Raw genomic sequence first — 18,267 nt, 5'->3', positions numbered from 1 at the left:
GAGCAATCTCAGAGCCTGGAAGTCTAAGGACCAGAAACTGGAACCACAGAGATTCTGTGATTTGGCAATGACCTGGAGAGGAAATGGTTGGGTCACAGGCCCTGACCCATTTGACCACAGGCATCCGTTCCCCTGGAAAGGCATGATGACAGCTCCTATCAATATAAACTGCACTGACAGCAAGGATCAGAACATAGACATCGCAGCCATGCAGCCGGACAGCTACTACCACAACTGGGACAACTCTGAGCAGGTGGAACTGACAGTGCAGAGAGCCAGCAAAGTACCTTGGAGAGGCGGTAAAGGTGAGCTGGCCTGAGGAAGGGTGGCCTTGTGACTAAGGAGCTGCCCTGGGAGTCAGGAGGCCTATGTTCGATTCCTAGCTTCACTAATTTAAGGTTAGCTAGTGACCACACTCAGAAGGGTTTCTCATTCTCTCCTAATTAGTGTCTTGGTTAAGTCTGGATATTCTCATCATCCTCATAAACTCCTTTCTTATCATGGGGCAAACTCATCCCTGGCTCACTCCAGTGTCTTCAGTGTTGCTATTCCAGGGAGGAAACTGGTCCTGTGACCTGCCCATATCTTCCCGCTACAGCCTGAGAGGATTCTCATGCTCCCTTTAAAACAAGAGCTTCTCAATCTGGGCGTCACACTCCCCTGCCCTTCCCATACTGCCAAAAGGGAGAGGAATTTCCAACATGGAAAATGGAACACAGCGAAGGCTGAGAACTACCTCAAAGTATTAACCCTGCTATGAATCCCTCCCCTCCCATTGTTCAGTCATCTTCTCTTGTAGGGAACCATGTTCAGTGCCTGGAGTTTCTCCCCAAAGGGAATGTTAGGAGGGGTTGATCCTGCATTGAGAGATCTAACCAGTGTTGCTCCCCACAGCTCTTTGCCTCTCCAGCTTCACCCAAGGGAAGGCCAATGTGATCCTGTATGTCCTGCTGGCGATTTGCATTGCAGTGGCCACAGCTCTCATCATGGTGAACCTTGGGAAATGTAAGTCTCCTGTTCGTTTCTACCTCAGCCTCAGATCCAATCTGCCAAGAGCGAGACTGCTCTGACTAGTTTTGGTGGATTTTAGCAGTGGGGCACAAAATTGGGCTGAGAATGGAGGCTCAGCTGTGATGTTAATTATGGAGCAGTTGCCCGTGCTAGGTAACTTTCACTCACCTCTGAGTTAAGGTGACCAGATTTTCAAAGGGGTAGGATTTGTCCTTAGCATAACTCCCACTAGCTTTCCATGGAACCTGTGCTCGTAAATCTCAGAAAAATCCCACCCAAAATCAATAACCAGGCCATGTTTGTGGTGACATTTTCAAGGCTGTGAAATAGTCATACAAAAATTTTTTTTTCAACGGTGTGCTGGGGCCAGTGCAAAGGGGTGACTGTGGATCCTGCTAGCAGAGAGGTAATGTCTGGGAGTGAGAACAATTCAACCGGGCATGGCACAATGCTCTGCCACAATTGCCTCTTCCACATTAACACAAGGAGAGCTTGGGCCCGACAAATGCATTCCTTTCCTTTTAAACTTTGCAACCAGCTAACCACACGCAAACCGAGACAGACTCCTCGTGGAAGGTAGGCAACTTTCTGCTCTGCACAGCAGTCAGAGCTCTGCACTGCTCTGCGAAGGCTGAACCTTTCCACTCTCAGCTTTGCTATGCTCCTTTGAGCTGTCCAGCCATATTCCGCACCCGTGTGTAGCAGTGGCAGCTGCACTGCACATCTTGGGGCCACTGACAGCTCAGTGTAACACAGAGCAGCCCCAACACAGCTCTACATTGTACCAAGGATCCGAGCTGATGTCCAGAATAATGAATCCCTGTGTTGAGCACAGTGCACCTGTAGTGGAGGATCACAGCTAGCATGAAGGACTGGACATCAGAAGTCTTGGGCAGTACCTGTGAGGAAACTGCATTTACAGTAGCACAGATGTCTCCAAAGATATGGGTTTCCCCGCTGATAAATTTTGCTCTGCTATCAAAAGTCTCATGTCTACAGTGTCCAAGGGTCTTGTCGAAGCCCAGGTGGATAGAGATACTATAAGAAGAGATGCCAAGAGAAATCTGTCACATCACCAGGACTATCTAGGTGAGAGGATAAAGGAAATGTTTCTATCCCTTGTCAGACTTCGAGGATCTTTTTTGGTCCTTACATCTCAAGGGAGGGGAGAGGTCGGCCCACAGGGTCAGTTGCAGGGCTGGTAGAAGTGGATGTAACTCCTTGGACTTCAGCGGAGTTGAGCAGACATACAGCAGCTGGTGATCTGATTACAGCTCAGACAGGGCTCCAGATTATTGTGGGGTGTGCAACAACCACGGGAGGTGGAAGCCACTCTTAGAAGTTGTTGGATAACATTGTCCTACTCCTAAGATCACTGATTAGCCAATGAAATCTTGTTTTGATGAGGTCACTTTTCTACCCGTGTCTCATTGGCTGAAAGTCTTATCCTGCTGGGGAAGCCATAGGCATGAGTGGAGTTGGTCTGCACAAGGAGTAGGCACATGCCTGGGGCCCCCATAAAGACAACTACTGCATGGGTGAGTGGGAACTGAAACCTATCTCCTCCAGGACACTCCCCTGCCCATCTGAAAAAAGGAAGCAGGAACATGGCTAGGGGGAGGCCCCAGTCTGCCCAGAAAAGTGTGGTAGTGTGTCCCCAAACACCCAGCAAATGGACCTTCATTTCTCTGTCCCTCAGTTTCACTATCTTTGAAATGGGTATCATTTCTTGTCTATTTGTATTGTAACCGTCTCTTGCTCATTGTCTATGCAGTGCCAGAGCAAGGGTACTCAATCTCAGTTTGAGTTTGTGCAGCACCTGGCACAAAGGGCCCTAATCTTAGGTGTGGCTTGTAGATAGCATGTTAATTAAAATCAGTAATAGCTATAAGTGAAACCCATTTACATCCTTGCAAACGACTGCACTTCCTCCATACATTTCACACACTCCTGGATGAATGGTCCTTATCCAGGGCTCCTCAGTGGTCGAGTTTGTGGGTGGGGCAGCATGAGGTTCTATGTTGTTATTTAAATTGGAAACTTCCCATTCTCTCATTTGCCTTTTAGAATTGAAGATGTCCAAAGAATTCAATGTGTTTAACAGTCAACTTCTTAATGGTATGTTCTGCTGATGTTTCTCAAGAGTTGGGCATAAACAGTTCCCTTGTCACAAGACGTGTAATGAAATCCTGGGAGTTGCACATGGGTAGGGTCTGTCCCTTCGATGCACCCATGTACATCAGTTCTTTTCTGCCCTCTGTTGTTTGCAGTGTCCAAGCAGCTGGCTGGGGTTAGGCTGGGGATTGAGGAGATCCAAGGTGATCACGTGAAAGACCAATCACATCTCCAGGATGCTATAGGTGAGAAACATCCTTTTCCTTCCAATGCTTGATCAGTGCTGCTTCCTGGTAGAGGGACTCCTGGGTCTGATCTTTCCCTGTGAAGGGCAAACAGAAATGGAAGGAGAGAAGGAGGATGACAAAGGGGAAGTGTGATGACGGAGAAGGGAGCCCTACATGAATAATCCCATTTTAGTTTGGGAACAGCTGCATCCTGCTCCCATGGGCCTCCCCAGGTTTTATCCTGAGCCCAGTTTATGATGCAGCAGAACTTTGGGTCTCAGACTCATCCAGCAATTTTGGTGAGCACATGTGCTGATCTCGGAGATGATTGGGTAGTTTTGTCTCAAGTGTAGTAGCTCCTGCTTTTTGCCCCAGAGGACCCCAGTTCAATCCCCAAGTTGTTACCTACTTTAGCAGCTGTCAAACAACTACACACCTGATTATTGTATGGGATGATACGTGCTCAGAGCAGTCATTTTCAAACTGTAGTCCATAGACACATGGGGGTCTGCAGGCTATGCTTAAGATTTCAATAGGGGTCCACACATCTATTGAAAAGCTCAGGGGTCTGCAAATGAAAACAGGGTGAAAATCACCGGCTTTGTCTTTAAGTGCTTTGCTGCATTGTGGTCTCAGTACCCTGTAGATATGTGGGAGTGGTGGTGGTGGAGGTGGGGTGCTCTGGTTCGCTCAGCGCTGCTGAGATTTCACAGCTCCCATGGCCTTCAGAAGGAATTTGGGAATGCTCAGCCTTCCTGGTATCAGGCCATCCAGTGCTAACATGAACTGGATTCCGATCTTGGTTATGCTGGTGTCAGTGCCATGACTATGGATTTAGACCTCCGTAGAAAAGCCCTGTGATGCAGAAGTGGAGTATGGGCTACCTGATTGTGAGCCTACTGAGGTAAATATTCCCTGACTGAATACAACAGTTAGCTTGAAGGAAAAATCAATCAGCCCAGGAGAGCAGAGATGCTTAAATAATACAGTGGTTGACTCCAGTATCAGAGCATAGATAGGTCGAAGGCTGTGAATGGGGACGAAGAGCGTGTTTGCGGATAGATGGACACATAGAAATTTCCAGCTGCTGTGAAGGAAGGTCTGAGCCAGGCCAGAAATATCAACCTGTTGATTCCAGTGGCATTTTTCTACCCGCCTGCCCTGACAGAGATAAGGAACCTAACACACAGCACGTCGAAGGAGCTGGCTGAGGTGAGAAGGGACCATGACAGACTCCAGGAGGTCTTGAGCAGGGTGCAGGAGGAGTTACAGGACATCACAGGTAAGGGGAAGATTTCCAAAGGGATCCTCACCTCTATTCTGAAGTTCAGGGGTCTAAAATTGAAAACAGGTTGAAAATCGCTGGCTTTGTGTTTAAGGGCTTTGCTACATTGTGGTCTCAGTACCCTGTAGATACGTGGGAGTGATGGTGGCGGTGGTGAGGTACTCTGGTCCGCTCAGTGCTGCTGAGGGCTCACAGGTCCCATGGCCTGCAGAAGGAATTTGGCAATGCTCATCCCATGTGGTATCAGGCCTATCCAGTGCAAACATGAGCTGGGTTCTGATCTTAGTTGTGCTGGTGTCAGGGCTCTGACTAGGGATTTAGACTTCCATAGAAGAGGCCCATGTTGAGAAGTGGAGTGTGGGCTACTTTATTGTGAGCCTACTGAGATAAAAATTCCCTCACTGAATCCAACAGTTAGCTTGAAGGAAAATCAATCAGCCCAGGAGAGCAGAGGTGCTTAGATAATACAACGGTGGACTTCGATCTCAGAGCATAGATAGGTCGAAGGCTGTGAAAGGGGACAGAAAGTGTGTTTGCAGATGGATGGACACATTTCCAGCTGCAGTAAAGGAAGGTCTGAACCAGCCCAGAAATATCAAACTGTTGATTCCGGTGGCATTTTTCTAACCCCTTCCTGCGCTGACAGAGATAAAGAACCAAACGCACAGCATGTTGAAGGAGCTGGCTGAGGTGAGAAGGGACCATGACAGACTCCAGGAGGTCTTGAGCAGGGTGCAGGATGAGTTACGGAACATCACAGGTAAGGGGACACCAGACAGGGCTTGAAACCAGTGACAGAATTAACCACAAATGCCCAGAGTCAGTGAAAGCCAACAGAAAACAAGGCATTCAACTTTCAGGTTTCCAAGAGGCCTGTGGCCTGGGCGGCTCCCCCTGCACTGAAACTGACCACATCTTCCCAGCTAGGAGTCCCCAATGGCTGTAGAGCCAGCACAGATGTCTCCCATGCCACAATCCTGCCTGACCATGATTCTATCATTGGTCCCATGCCTTGGGCACCAGAGGTGGTGTAGAACCAGCCAGAGACTCAAGGAGCCATAAGCCATTCCCTGATACCTGCCCTACACGCAATGGAAATGGACACAGCTGATAATTTGGCTAAATACATAATGAAACCTAACAGGCAATGGTTACAATCGTGTATGGCAGAAGCCACCAGATAGTGATGTTGTACATCAGCTTGCAAGTTCTCTTTCCAAGCATGGCAGCAGTATTCAGCCTTTGAAGACATGCTATATTGTTGGTTTCAGGCTGTGATATTTTTCGGGGAAGCTGGTGCAACTAGCACGGGAGTTTGCTCTATTCTTGACACTCTCTAACTTGGGTCAGTCCTTGGGGTAGAGTTGTACCCAATAAACTGGGCATCATTGTCTGGGCTGAGATCTGAGATTGGCCTGCATTTTGTTTATGGGCACCTCTTTTCCAGGTAGGGTGACCAGATGTCCTGATTTCATAGGGACAGTCCTGATATTGGGGGCTTTGTCTTATATAGGTGCCTATAACCCCCTATCCCATGTCCCAGGTTTTCACATTTGCTGTCTGATCACCCTATTTTCAGAACAAGTGCACCCAGCAGAAATCAACAAGTTATATTAGGAAAATATTCACTCAGTGATTCATTTTTCAATGGGAAACCTATCAACCAGGCCCTGAGATCTGCTACCAAATATCAGAGGGGTGACAATGCCTTATAACTTATAAAACCACCCCACAGAGGATGAATGAGAACCTGGTGGAAGGAAAAAGAATCCAATTTCAGGGAATACACAAATTCAGTGCAAATTATTTACTTGAAGCCAGTGAGAATGTCAGAAGGAAATAAGAAGTATGGGGACACGGCTAAGTTTTCACACTACAGTGAGACTGCATTTTGACTCTCTGATGCAGGCTTGTCCCATAATTTTACTTCTCACAGAAGTCATCTGCACAAAATGTCCACCTGGCTGGCAGCATTTTGAGAAAAAATGCTACTTCTTTTCAACATCGACTAATTCGTGGTTGGATGCTAAGCAGTTCTGTACCAATGAAGGCTCTCACCTGGTTATTGTTAACACCAAACAGGAACAGGTAAACCATTCACTCAGATTCCTATTGTGGATCATGCAGAATGGAAGGAAATAAGCACAAGGGGCCAGATTCTGTTTGCTACACCAGGGTGAATCTGGAGTTACTCTAGATTTACCCCAGCATAACTGAGATCACAGTCTAGCCCAAGTTTTCCAGGAATTTAGCAATATCTTTGGATGTAGCTTTCTGTTCAAGAAGAATTGAGGGAACCTAGAGTCATTTGAAAATTGTCGAGTGAGCTTTGTGAAAAGAAATCTCCGTGTCGGATGTGGATGATTCTATATGAATCAAAATTCATGTATGGGGGAGGGCAGTTGTAATCTCCTGTGAATACAAATCATAGAGTCCCATAGGGAACTAAAAATAATATTTGATCGCTACCGACCTGGGCAGGAATTCAGCTGCTGACCCAGAGCTACAATGCTTTTCAGAGCAGCTGACTACTACACTTGGGAAGGCTTTTTGATATCTTAGGGAAGACCCCACTCCAGATTCCTCATCAGGACTTTGCAGAAGGAATCCTGCCCTGATGGAGAATCCACCTTAAGTTTTAAATTGAGCCCGGTGCCTGCTGGGAAAAGAACTTTAGGAGACTAGTTGGTGCTTGGAGGATGCCCATGTAGTGCAGAGGTGGGCAAGGTACTGGGGTGAATTTGGAGTCGCCAGAACCAAAATCTGAGTCATGAGCAGTACAGACCATAGTATGTGTATTTTGCTATCCTGTCCCTGGGCTGGGATTTAAGGCACCCCCAGTAACAAGGTTGCAGAATGGGACTCAACAGGGACTACAAGATGGTTCCTTGGTCCCTCTTCACAGGAGACCTATGGCCATGGGATTGACAAGCCCCAAAAGCCGGCCTTCAGCAGCTGTAGGAGGGTAGAAAATTATGTCCAGTCCTCAGGGAACAGCAGTGTAATATTCAGCCTTATTACTGTCACTTATTGGTATTGTGAGAGCACATAGAAGTACCAATCAGAGCCCTGTTTTATCTAGGTGCTGTGCACATCATCACAAAAAGACAGTCCCAGCCCCAAACAGTGTTCATCTCCCATTCTGAAGGGGAGATTTGCAGGGCAAAGGGCAGAGATGAGGCATTTGAAGTACAGCTGGACAGAAAATGAGCTTTTTTATCCTGTGGAAAATTTCATTTATTTGGGCTAAAAATTATATACTGCAAATTTTCAACTGAAATCTGACACATTTCAATTTGGAAATGCTGCTGCAAAGCCTCATGGGAGCTGTAGTTTGCATGCTTCAGGCCCCCATTCTTTAAAGGTCGGGCAACCCAGTCAGTCTACATCTCCCATGATCTACAACGGTGATTCCTCTTGAAGAGAGGAAGTGATGCATCGTGAGAGTGCCTGATGCATCATGGGAAATGAAGGGTGGCAGCCCCAATGTAAAAGGTTGGAAAAGTGGGGAAGGGATGGGAATCTACAGTCACAGACTCTGCTGGCCACAAACACAGTCCCCCTGAAGCCCCCTCACCTTCTGCTTGGGATCATGATTGTCTTCTTCACCTATTTTCCCACATAGACGTTTTTGTCTAACCAAATCATTGAGCCTGACGTGTACTGGTTGGGCCTCAGCGACTCAGCAAACGAAGGGGAGTGGCGCTGGCTGGATGGCAGCCCCCTGTCTCTCAGGCAAGTCCCTCTTTGTTCAGCCTCATTGGAGGGAGAACTGTCCCTTACACTCAGCTGTTTCTGCTTTATCTCCTGTCCTGCTAAAGAGCCAGATGGAGCATTGCTTAGAGCCAGTGCAACTGATACTACTGGGGTCTCTGGTCCCCTTTAGTGGCTAAACTCAGTAAAGAAGGTTGAGTCTGTTACTGCCTCCATGCTGATGTCATCCAGGGTCAGCACAGAGCAGGGACTGGAGCTGGGATGTTCCTGGGGATCAGAAAGCTGCTTTGCCGTGGGGCATTCTGAGTGTCATGCTAAGGAAAGGTGCGGGGGAGAACAGCAACATGGCCACGGGGACAGGGCCATGGAGAAGGAGGCAGCACTGCTGGGTTCTAGTCCCAGCCCCATGAGTGTGCTCTGCTGGCCAACTGTGAGGCACATCTCTCCCTGCTCTATGCCTCAGTTTCCTCCCCTGTAAAATGCACTGGGAACTGATGTCGTCCAAGCTGAGAACAGCTCTGGCTTGAGCAGTGGCTGGGCCAGCTTTCCCCTATTCAGTGGCTAGCACCAACCTGCCATGGCCCTGACGTCCAGGCACCACTTGAAGGAGTGAGTAGGCAGATCAGTCCTAGGAGCTGGCTCATTTCACACCACCTGCATGGAGGAGGTTTTGGAAACAGAGATGCTGTATGCATATGGACTCTGTTCTGTTGCTAAGACCCACAGTCACACTGGGAATTGACCCAGAGATGATTTTCAGCAGGGGCAGCCTGTGTAAACCAGAAGCAAGTGGAGCATTTGCAGGGATGCTGGGATATATGGCATCCAGCAGTGGGAGATGCTCTAGGCGCAGAGTCATCTAAATCATGTTTCTGCAGTGAAGGCGCAGTCAAGTATAGGTGTCTTTGTTCCCCACCTGCCCTATGTGCTGTGATGAGCAGCCACCCATCCTCTGCCTTCTTCCATCCATCCATCCATCCATCTTCCTCTTACCCAGCGACTGCACCACCTGGCCTTCCATCCCCTGCTGTTTGGATGGTGACATTTAAAAGCAGCTAGAGCTGTATGAAGCAGCTGGCATCCACCAGCGTTCTTCCATCCAAAGTTATTGGTTCCCCACCTCCCTTTTAGAACTTCCATACCTACCTCTAATTCCATGTGGCTTCGGTTTCCTTCTCAGGTTCTGGGGGCCTGGAGAACCCAACAATGTTGGACATCAAGGGGAGGACTGTGCCAGCCTCCGCTTCAACGGGAAGTGGAACGATGCCGTCTGCTCCTTGACTGAGCACTGGATCTGCGAACGGCAGTGCTAGCTGAGTCCCTGCATCCACAGCGGGGAGGGCAGGTGTCACACAGCCTGCCCCACATGGGACTGCTCCGGAGCGTTCATCTCTCTAAATCAGTGATTCTCAGACTACCGCTCGCGAGCTGCAAGAGGCTCTTTAATGACTCACCTGCAGCTATTTGCCGCACATGCTATTAAAACACTGTGATTTAATTATTAACCATCCTAAGTTATTAACCAATCTGGATGCTTTTACTATGTTATTAACCCATTAAGTTATCAGCTTGCACTAAGCTACTAACTTATTTGCTGTGAGAATAATAGATATAGATAAACTAAATATTTCCCATCATAATGTTTAAATATGAATAGTACTATAGTAAATGAAACAATGAATTTACCCTACCGTGGTTCTTTTGCGTAATGGTGATGGCTAATTTGGCTCCTGAGCCGCGGAAGTCCGAGTATCAGTGCTCTATATGGTGGATGGCTATTTCAGCGAGCGGAGCTATGGGACAGGATCATGGAAAGCAGAGGTGGAGAAGCTGACTGGCACTGAACCGTTTAATCCATTTCCCTCCCATATTGGGGCCCAGGGCAGGGTCGTTCCCCTCAGGGCTCCAGCATTAAATGTGGCTTCTGCCCTTCTGCCAAGAAGAAGCAATTCCCCACCTGGTAGATCTCACTGCCAGGCTGTTCTTCCTGACACTGGGCCAGAGTCTGATCTCAGGTGCACTGCTGTGAATGCAGAGGCTGAACTGGCTTCAGGGGAGTCACCCTGAACTGATATCAGTGTGAGTGAGATCAGAATTGGGGCCATTCACCCTCAAACGTCCTTTTCTTAATTCCATTCCATTGCTCCTGGCTCTGCCCCCGGGTGTCTCCGCTGAGAGGAAGGATGATCTGATGTGTAAGGCACAGGACTGGCACCTGGGTTCAGTTCCAGCTCTGCCACTAACTCCTTCACCTGTCTGGGACTCAGTTTCCTCTTTAGAATGGTGATAATAACCCTTCCTGTGTCTCTCTAGTCTATTGAGTCTGTGAGCTCTGGGGGGCGGGGACTGTCCCATTGTGTGTCAGCGCCACACCCGGCACAATGGGGCTGTGATCTCAGCTGGGGCCGATAGCTGCTTCTATAAGTGCTCTCAAATCACCTATCTGCATCTTCAGGGGGCTGCTCTGCCGATAGATGCACACACTCATCTCCCACTGAAGACAGTGTCTGTCTCCAAGGGCAGAGCTTGGTTTTTTGTCCTATACCCTGACTAAATCTTGGGAGGGGGCACTGGTGGGTGGGACATCCCAGGAGGCTTCTGCTCCTCGGTGGGGGGCTACTGAGGAGGAGCTGCTCTGGCCTCCCTGGGGACTGCTGCTGTGAGTGGACAGGGCCAGCGGTACCAGCTGCAGGGGCAGCATGAGACTTCTCGCATGTGTCGCTCAAACTGAAGTCCCCCATGATCACACAGCGTTTTCCCTATTCATTACAGATAAGTGCATAAGGAGATGGTTATCCTGTTCCCTACTCTTATCTGATGCTCTTTATCAAACACCAACTAATACCCCAGCTTGTGTTTTATCTGAACAGCTAAGGTCAGGAGCTCCTTTCCTCTGGGCCAGCAGGTCCCTGACTGGCTGTTGCTCACCATTCTAGACCATGGAGGACTTAGTCTTTGTGGTTTCCAAAATGGCTGCTCCAGAGACTCCTATCTAGACAAGCTTGTATGACTCACCTTCGCTGCTCCTCTCCTCTCAGCCCCCTATTTCTTGGGGCTGGGGGCAGTAGGACTACTGGGCCCCCAACAGGCCAAATATACCCTGTTTCAAACCAACTTTAGCCAACCTGTAACCAAAAAGAGTGGTCCCCTTCTACTCAGGTGGAGGCCATCCACACTCTACAGCTCCCTCTCCCCACAGAAAGTGGACCATTATTCTACAAAACCAAAACCCTCCATCTCTCAGCAGTTCACTTCCATAATCTGTGTTCTGTCTTCCTTTACTCGTAGGACAGGAAGGATTTTTTTCAAAGGTGGCTCGGACATTCTTCTTCTTCAGCACACTTCTAAGTGCCCAGAAGTCATCTACTATCTGTGAGATATCCCGCGGTGTGGTGACAGTAATGCCAATATGAACCATAACCAATAGATCCTTGCATGTTGACTTCTGAAGCCTGTCCAATCTTAGTGTGATATCTTGTGTCTTGGCTCTGGGAGGGCCGGGAACTGTCCTGTTGTCCTCCTATCCCTTGCAGAGTGTTCTTTCAATTCTTTGGAGGATTGAATCTCCAGCAATGATAATCTGTCTTCCTTGGACAGTTGGAGAACTCTGTTCAGCCAGTCTTGATTTTCTTATAGGTTGGGCCAAGCTACGGTAGATACTCACATGTTCCTGGAATACCAGACATCACGGCACTTCTCGGAATGGCATGCGCCCACCAATGCCTGCATTACCTAGCCCTTGCCAGCGTGGCTTAGTCTGTATGGTGTCTCCAAGGCCACACTGCATAGGGGATGCCATTTTTGAGTGCATCCTGCTCCCACTGGCCTGTCCTTGGATGTAGCAGGTGTACAAAGTCCTACTGGTGGGGCAGAGAAGTGCACTCTCCAAAATGGGATCTCCTGTTTGATACGGGAAAAAAACACTCCCAGGTTTTACCACTACTGGATGGGAGACAAACCAGGCAACAAGAGGACCACTTGGTGTGAAACCAGGCAAGAGACCTCCATACACCAAACTGCCATTCAAAAATGTTCTGTATATCTCCATTCTCTTGTGAGGTACCTTTCAAAGTTTCCACATTCACGACCTGGCACATCATGAGTCCATCTTATATTCACAAAACAGTGTGCACACTCATGGGCTTTGGCCATATAAAGTCAAATTTTGCCCAGTGAACTCCCCTTTCTCTGGTGTTTCCAGGTGGCTGTTCTGTCTGGATTGTGGTGAGCAGTGGGGCATTGTTCATGAGGTGTCGAAGGAGGAAATAAAGCAAATGAACCACACATTCCCAGTGGCTACACACATTTCTTTGACTTTCAGTTTGCCAGGAGCCGGTGGAGTGATGCTGGCGTTGTGTATGGGCGTGGCATTAATCAAAGGGGGCCAACAAAGTCTTTGTTCTCTTAACACTATATTGGATCCAGAACTTCCTTATTTCAGTGGCTGCTTGGACAGAAGTGTAAACTCCCCAGTGCCTGCCTGAATAACAGCCCTCAGAGCTATTCTGAGTAAATGTCATGATGGCCGAAGGGGGTTAGGTTCATGATCAAAAGTTATCAGTGTTGTAATACAATTATTCCCTTCCCCATATGTGGTCCTCAGCTGCTATAAGTCCGTGGAGCTCCATGAAAGTATATGGAGTTACACTGCTTTATACCAGCTAATTTTCTGGCCCTTCAGCCTCAAGATATATAAAAATGTAAGTATCCCTCCCCTCCTCCGGCACTGACGTCAGCCATGTAGAACACCTCTTGCAGGGCACAGCAGAACATTCCACTCAAAGACATCTTTGGGGTGCATGACCCAGGCTGAGAGTTGGTTGATGAAGTCACTGTAGATGAGCACCTGACTAAGGGCTTCTCGATATGGGAAAGTGTTACTGCTTATGCCAATACAGAGATACAGGTCTTGTTATCCCCATCTAATCCAACATGTAGACAAATTTATTCTGTTCAGCCTAAACCTCTTCCAAAGTGACATGAAATAAACTGAATAAAAACCGTTCTTATGCTGGACAAAGAATACACATGAGGGGTTAATCTAGGATAAGAAAGTCAATTTAAATTCACAATTTAGTTCATACCAGCATAACATAGAAAAAGTCTAAGATTGCCCAAAAGGGGGCCAGATCCCCAGCTGTGAAAATCGCCATCACTCCATTGGGGTCAATACCCCCATTTATACCAGCTAAGGATCTGGCCCTATGTAATAAGCTTCTACACACTGAAGAATGGAACTGTGCCCAGAACTAGCTCTGGGACTAGGAAGAGGGAAATTAACTAGATTGAGGAAGCTCATCAGAAATGACCCTAATGTTTAAATTGAGGAAACTGTGCAGAGGCTACTGAAACCAAACCATGGAGCCCGACAGGAGGCAAAGCCCAGACATCCAGGCACAGTGAGGCTCCCTGCTTATCCCTGGCTGAGCTTCATATCCCCCAGTTGCCACAGCCCCTGCGGCATCCATGCTCCTGGTTTTGTTTGCCCTCGTACAATCATCCGTGCCCCTCACCCTGCCCACATCCCCAGCCTTGTCTGCCCTTGTCCAATAACTCCACCCTCCTTCTATGTCCCAGCCTAATCTCCTCCTCATACAGTTATCTGCAACCCCAACCCCACCCATGGCCTCGGTCTTATCTGCCCCTTGTACAATTTCCCCATGACTCCAGCTTGGCCCATGTCCCAGCTTTGTATGCGGCTGGTAGAACCACCACTGTGCCCCCCTCCAGGCAGGCGCCTATGCATTGTACGACCTCCCATAGCCAATCCCACAGGCTCCAACTCTGTGCACACCTCAATCCCTCTCTGCTGGGCTGTCTCTAGTGAATCTGTTGATCGGCATTTGGTTGTTCCCCTTCCTTGGCTCCTGCCTGTCTCCCTGTCCACCCTCAGTCTGTAAGTTCCTCAGGGCAAGGGCCATCCCTTCTTGAGTCTCTGGAAAGCACCCGACACATTGCAGGCACTGCCACAAACATGTCTCCAAAATTTACACAGCAGAGAATTAGCCAGGGGAACTCACTGCCACTGGATGTTAGTGAGGCAGAGGGTGAAAGGCTTGATTCTGATTTCCAAACAGGCCCCTTTGCACTGATAGAAAGGGACCTTCGTGTAACTAAGAATCAGGCCCTATGTATTTTAAGCATTGAAAGAGTCAGTTACATTAGACAGGATAAAAAAATAAATATAAGGACTCTACCCTTGTGCCCTTCTGCTTCATGGCACAAATCAATCACTAACTGCCTGGAGTCAGAAATGTCCCCATACTTCAGAATTGTCCACCTTAATTCTATTTGATTTGAATTAATGGCTAATCCCAAAGGGACATGGCCCCTGCAAAGTGAGTGCCACCCAGGTCAATCTCTGGCAAGATACTTCAAGTGATCTGATTGCACACTCCTTTTGTGTCCATCACTGGCAATCATAAGCTTTTTGGCTCCCACATGATAGCTGTTGTTTAGCAGCATTTCTTTTTACACATGCATGGGAATTTGTTGGTCTTTCAATCTTATAATACTTCCCTACCAGGAAAGCTGCTGATCCCAAACCAGTGCTGATGGAGGCGATTGCTGAGTTCAGCTTCTAATACCCTCATATCCGATCTTGTCCTGCTGCTTGATTTGAAAGCTGACAGAAACGACGACAACATCAGGAGAATTGACAACATCAGTCTGGTGTCCTTCAGCCTTCCGCACCACACACATTTCACTTCCAGATGACAGGGTCGGTATAACTGTGGTTCTATATGTCCACAGCTTCATAGCAAGCCTGATGTCATGATGGTCCTGAAGGACCTGAAATATGGCAGCTGCTGCTGCTATATGAGCTACAGGCACCCACATCTTTGAAGCATCTTCCAGGACTCTCTATGATGCTGCCCAAATATTTAACAGTCTGCACAGGTGAACATTGAGCTCTTTCTAATTTGGAGCTGGAGGCTGCTAGATGCTAATGGCCAGGGACTTCATTTTATCTGGGTTAATAGCCAGACCAATGCATGTGGCTTCTCACCTGACCAGCTCACCTTCAGCTGCATCGATTCACGGAACTGGGCCAACAGGACAATGTCATTGGCATATTCAGGATCTCAAAGCAGAAGAGTGTTCAGCTCAATGCCACGGATAGCCACCTCCTCAAAAGTATCCAATAGCCAATCAGTGCTGGTGTAGATTTGTCCACTTAGGGGCTCCTTACACCTTCCACTGAAGCGGTGATAGTGGTGCCAGTCAGTGAGGTCTAATATACATAACGTACCCTGGTCTACATCAGCAGATCTCAAAATGCTTTGTAAAGGAGGTCAATGTCATTATATCCATTGTATTGATGGGGACACAAATGCACAGAACTGGGACAGGAACGCAGATCTTCTGACTCCCAGCCCAACTCTGCTGCCACTGGACCCCACTGTCTTGCCTCGAACGTAACCTTCAAGGTGCTTTAAAAAAAATATATAGTTAGCCTCAGAATTGTTACTTGCCAAAAAATCTCATCACTAGGGCCTTACCAAATTCAGGGTCTGTTTTGATCAATTTCACAGTCAAAGGATTTCAAAAAGTGTAAATTTCACTGTTTTAGTTATTTAAATCTGAAATTTCAAAGTGTTGAAGTTGTGGGGTCCTGACCCAAAAGAGGGTGGGGGGGGGGATTGAAAGGCTATTGCACGGGGGTTGTGATATTGCTGCTATTACTTGTGCACTGCTGCTGGTGGCGGCACTGCCTTCGGAGCTGGGTGGCTGGAGAGTGTCGGCTGCTGGCTGGAAGCCCAACTCTGAAGGCAGCATTGCTACCAAGAGCAGTGCAGAATTGAGGGTGACTTGGTATGGGTGGGGTCAGATCTTTTTTGAGGGGGCAGGGATGGCCTCATGGGTGGATGATCACCCAGGATACTGTGCTCTGGGGAGTGCCATGGTCACCCCTCCACACACACATCCCCCCACAACCAGTTCAAGGCCTCTATAACCCCTTTAACCCAAGTGCTTCGCCTGGATCCAGGGAGAGCCAGGGCTTAGGGCAGCACTGCTGAGAGCTCACGCCCCCCCCCCACACAGGAACCTCCCCTGGCTGGAGGAAGTGCTGGTTGTGGCAGTGCAGAAGTAAGGGTGGCAATCCTGCCACCCCTCTGCAATAGCCAGATGTTATGGTCTGTGACATGTTTTTCATGGCCGTGAATTTGGTAGGGCCGTACTCATGACCATCCTTGGGATTGTGTAATCACTGACCTAGTGGATTTTGTGCTGGCGTAAGCGAGAGCATGTAGAGTTATCAGCGAAATGCTGAGCTCCTGTCTCCATGGAGTCACTACGAGACAACGCCTGCTCTTGGATTCTGCTATTATTGCAAATCCTTCCCCCAAGGGTGTGACGAACTGGGAAAGTTCTTAATGTTTTCTCTGAGTACTGTGTTGGTGCCTCAGTGTCCCCATGGCAGTTCTTAAGTATCTGGCAGAGCAAAGGGCCAGTGCACCTAAATGCCTGGCACTCTGTCTCCTAGCAACTGATGGCCTGGGCCCCTCCTCTGCAAAGGTGCCAGCTGAAGGTGTTGGAGACAAAGGGATCAGGTGACCTCCTGGCCCAGGAAAGGGGCTGAGCAGAGAGGAGGGGCGGGGAGGGGTGGTTAGTCTGGAGCTGGCTGGGGTCAAGGGTGGAGGGCAGACCTGGGGGTCTGGCTCACTGCCCCCCAGAATGGACCTAGCCGAGGGGTCTGGTTCGCTGTATCTACAAGCTCTGTTTTAGACCCTGTTCCTGTCATCGAATAAACCTCTGTTTTACTGGCTGGCTAAGAGTCACGTCTGACTGCAAAGTGGGGGTGCAGGACCCGGTGGCTTCCCCAGGACCTCGCTGGGGCGGGCTTGCGGTGGGAAGCGCACGGAGGGGCAGAGGATGCTGAATGCTCCAAGGAGAGACCCAGGAGGTGAAGACGTGTGAGCTTCTTGCCCTGAACAAGTCTGCTCCAAGGGAGAGGAGGCTCCCCAAAGTCCTGCCTGGCTTGGTGGGGAGCAGTTCCAGAGCATCGCCTGCTGACTCCGTGACAAAGGGCTTCTCCTTTCAGAATTACAAGTGGAAGGGAGGGATTCTGGCTATTTCCCCCCGCATAGCTAGCCTGCCTGGCAAACTGCCCCTCAGCAGAGTACATAAACATTGGTTCAACCCGTGGGACAGCCTGGCTTCTTCCACCTCTCCAAGTGGTGCTTAGAGAGTGAACACTGCCCCTAAACTCTTAACTAGCTGGTGTGGATGAGCCCTCGGCAGGGTTACAGCTCGTTTAGCAAGCTCCAATGCCTGGCAGTAGCTGGCATGTGTTCCCACAAACCCTGAGAAATCTATGGGAGATTATTGGATCCAGCAGACCCCTGGGGTGTCCAGGTTGGTGTAGAATGTCCCCTTAGTTCTTCAGCTGGTCATTTGTCGTTGTGGGATCAAGATGCCTATGCCACAAGCTTCCAGTTGGAAGAGTTACTGTGACTCCAGTTATTGGTGAGAAACTGACATTTTTCTGGCCATGAAGCCTTCTGCTAAACCCACCGGCCATCCTATCTAGTGTGTCTGGGAATAGTACAGGACCCCATCAGGTGAGATGCTCGCAGAGGCTGCTCTAGGTACATGCAATGTAGGCAGTTGTCTATGGTGGCAGACTTTTGAGCAGCTGCCTACAGTGGCAAATTTAGCCTGGCCACTCCCCCAATAATGCAAGACCACACCACCACTCAGTGGAATCTGGCACTGCCGCCCTTTCCTTCATGATGTAGGAGTGACTGAGCCAAATCTGCCACCCTAGGCCTCTGAAGAGAGAGAGAGAAGTGCTGATTTCAATATGCTCTGATAAAATTCAGTGGGAGTTGAGCAATCTCAGAGCCTGGAAGTCTAAGGACCAGAAACTGGAACCACAGAGACGCTATGATTCTGCACTGACCTGGAGAG

General features: G+C 48.8%; 1 protein-coding gene across 2 annotated transcripts; it reads left to right on the top strand.

Moving 5' to 3' along the window:
- Window positions 1-207: 207 nt before the first annotated feature.
- Window positions 208-10,021, top strand: LOC127035289 (C-type lectin domain family 17, member A-like). Of its 2 annotated transcripts, XM_050925003.1 has the most exons (10): window positions 208-305; window positions 895-1,005; window positions 2,011-2,100; window positions 3,079-3,129; window positions 3,282-3,371; window positions 4,522-4,635; window positions 5,285-5,398; window positions 6,575-6,726; window positions 8,264-8,373; window positions 9,533-10,021. In XM_050925003.1, the coding sequence occupies exons 1-10, from the start codon at window positions 209-211 to the stop codon at window positions 9,663-9,665; spliced, it is 1,062 nt and encodes a 353-aa protein (XP_050780960.1). In that variant the 5' UTR covers window position 208; the 3' UTR covers window positions 9,666-10,021. The 2 variants fall into 2 exon arrangements, with proteins under 2 accessions (XP_050780960.1, XP_050780959.1); XM_050925002.1 differs by lacking the exon at window positions 8,264-8,373.
- The last annotated feature ends 8,246 nt before the right edge of the window (window positions 10,022-18,267 follow it).

This window comes from Gopherus flavomarginatus, chromosome 16, assembly GCF_025201925.1.
Source record: "Gopherus flavomarginatus isolate rGopFla2 chromosome 16, rGopFla2.mat.asm, whole genome shotgun sequence".
NCBI classification, from domain to species: domain Eukaryota; kingdom Metazoa; phylum Chordata; order Testudines; family Testudinidae; genus Gopherus; species Gopherus flavomarginatus.
Note: the sequence above shows the minus strand (reverse complement) of the source record. Positions and strands in the feature narration are given on the sequence as shown.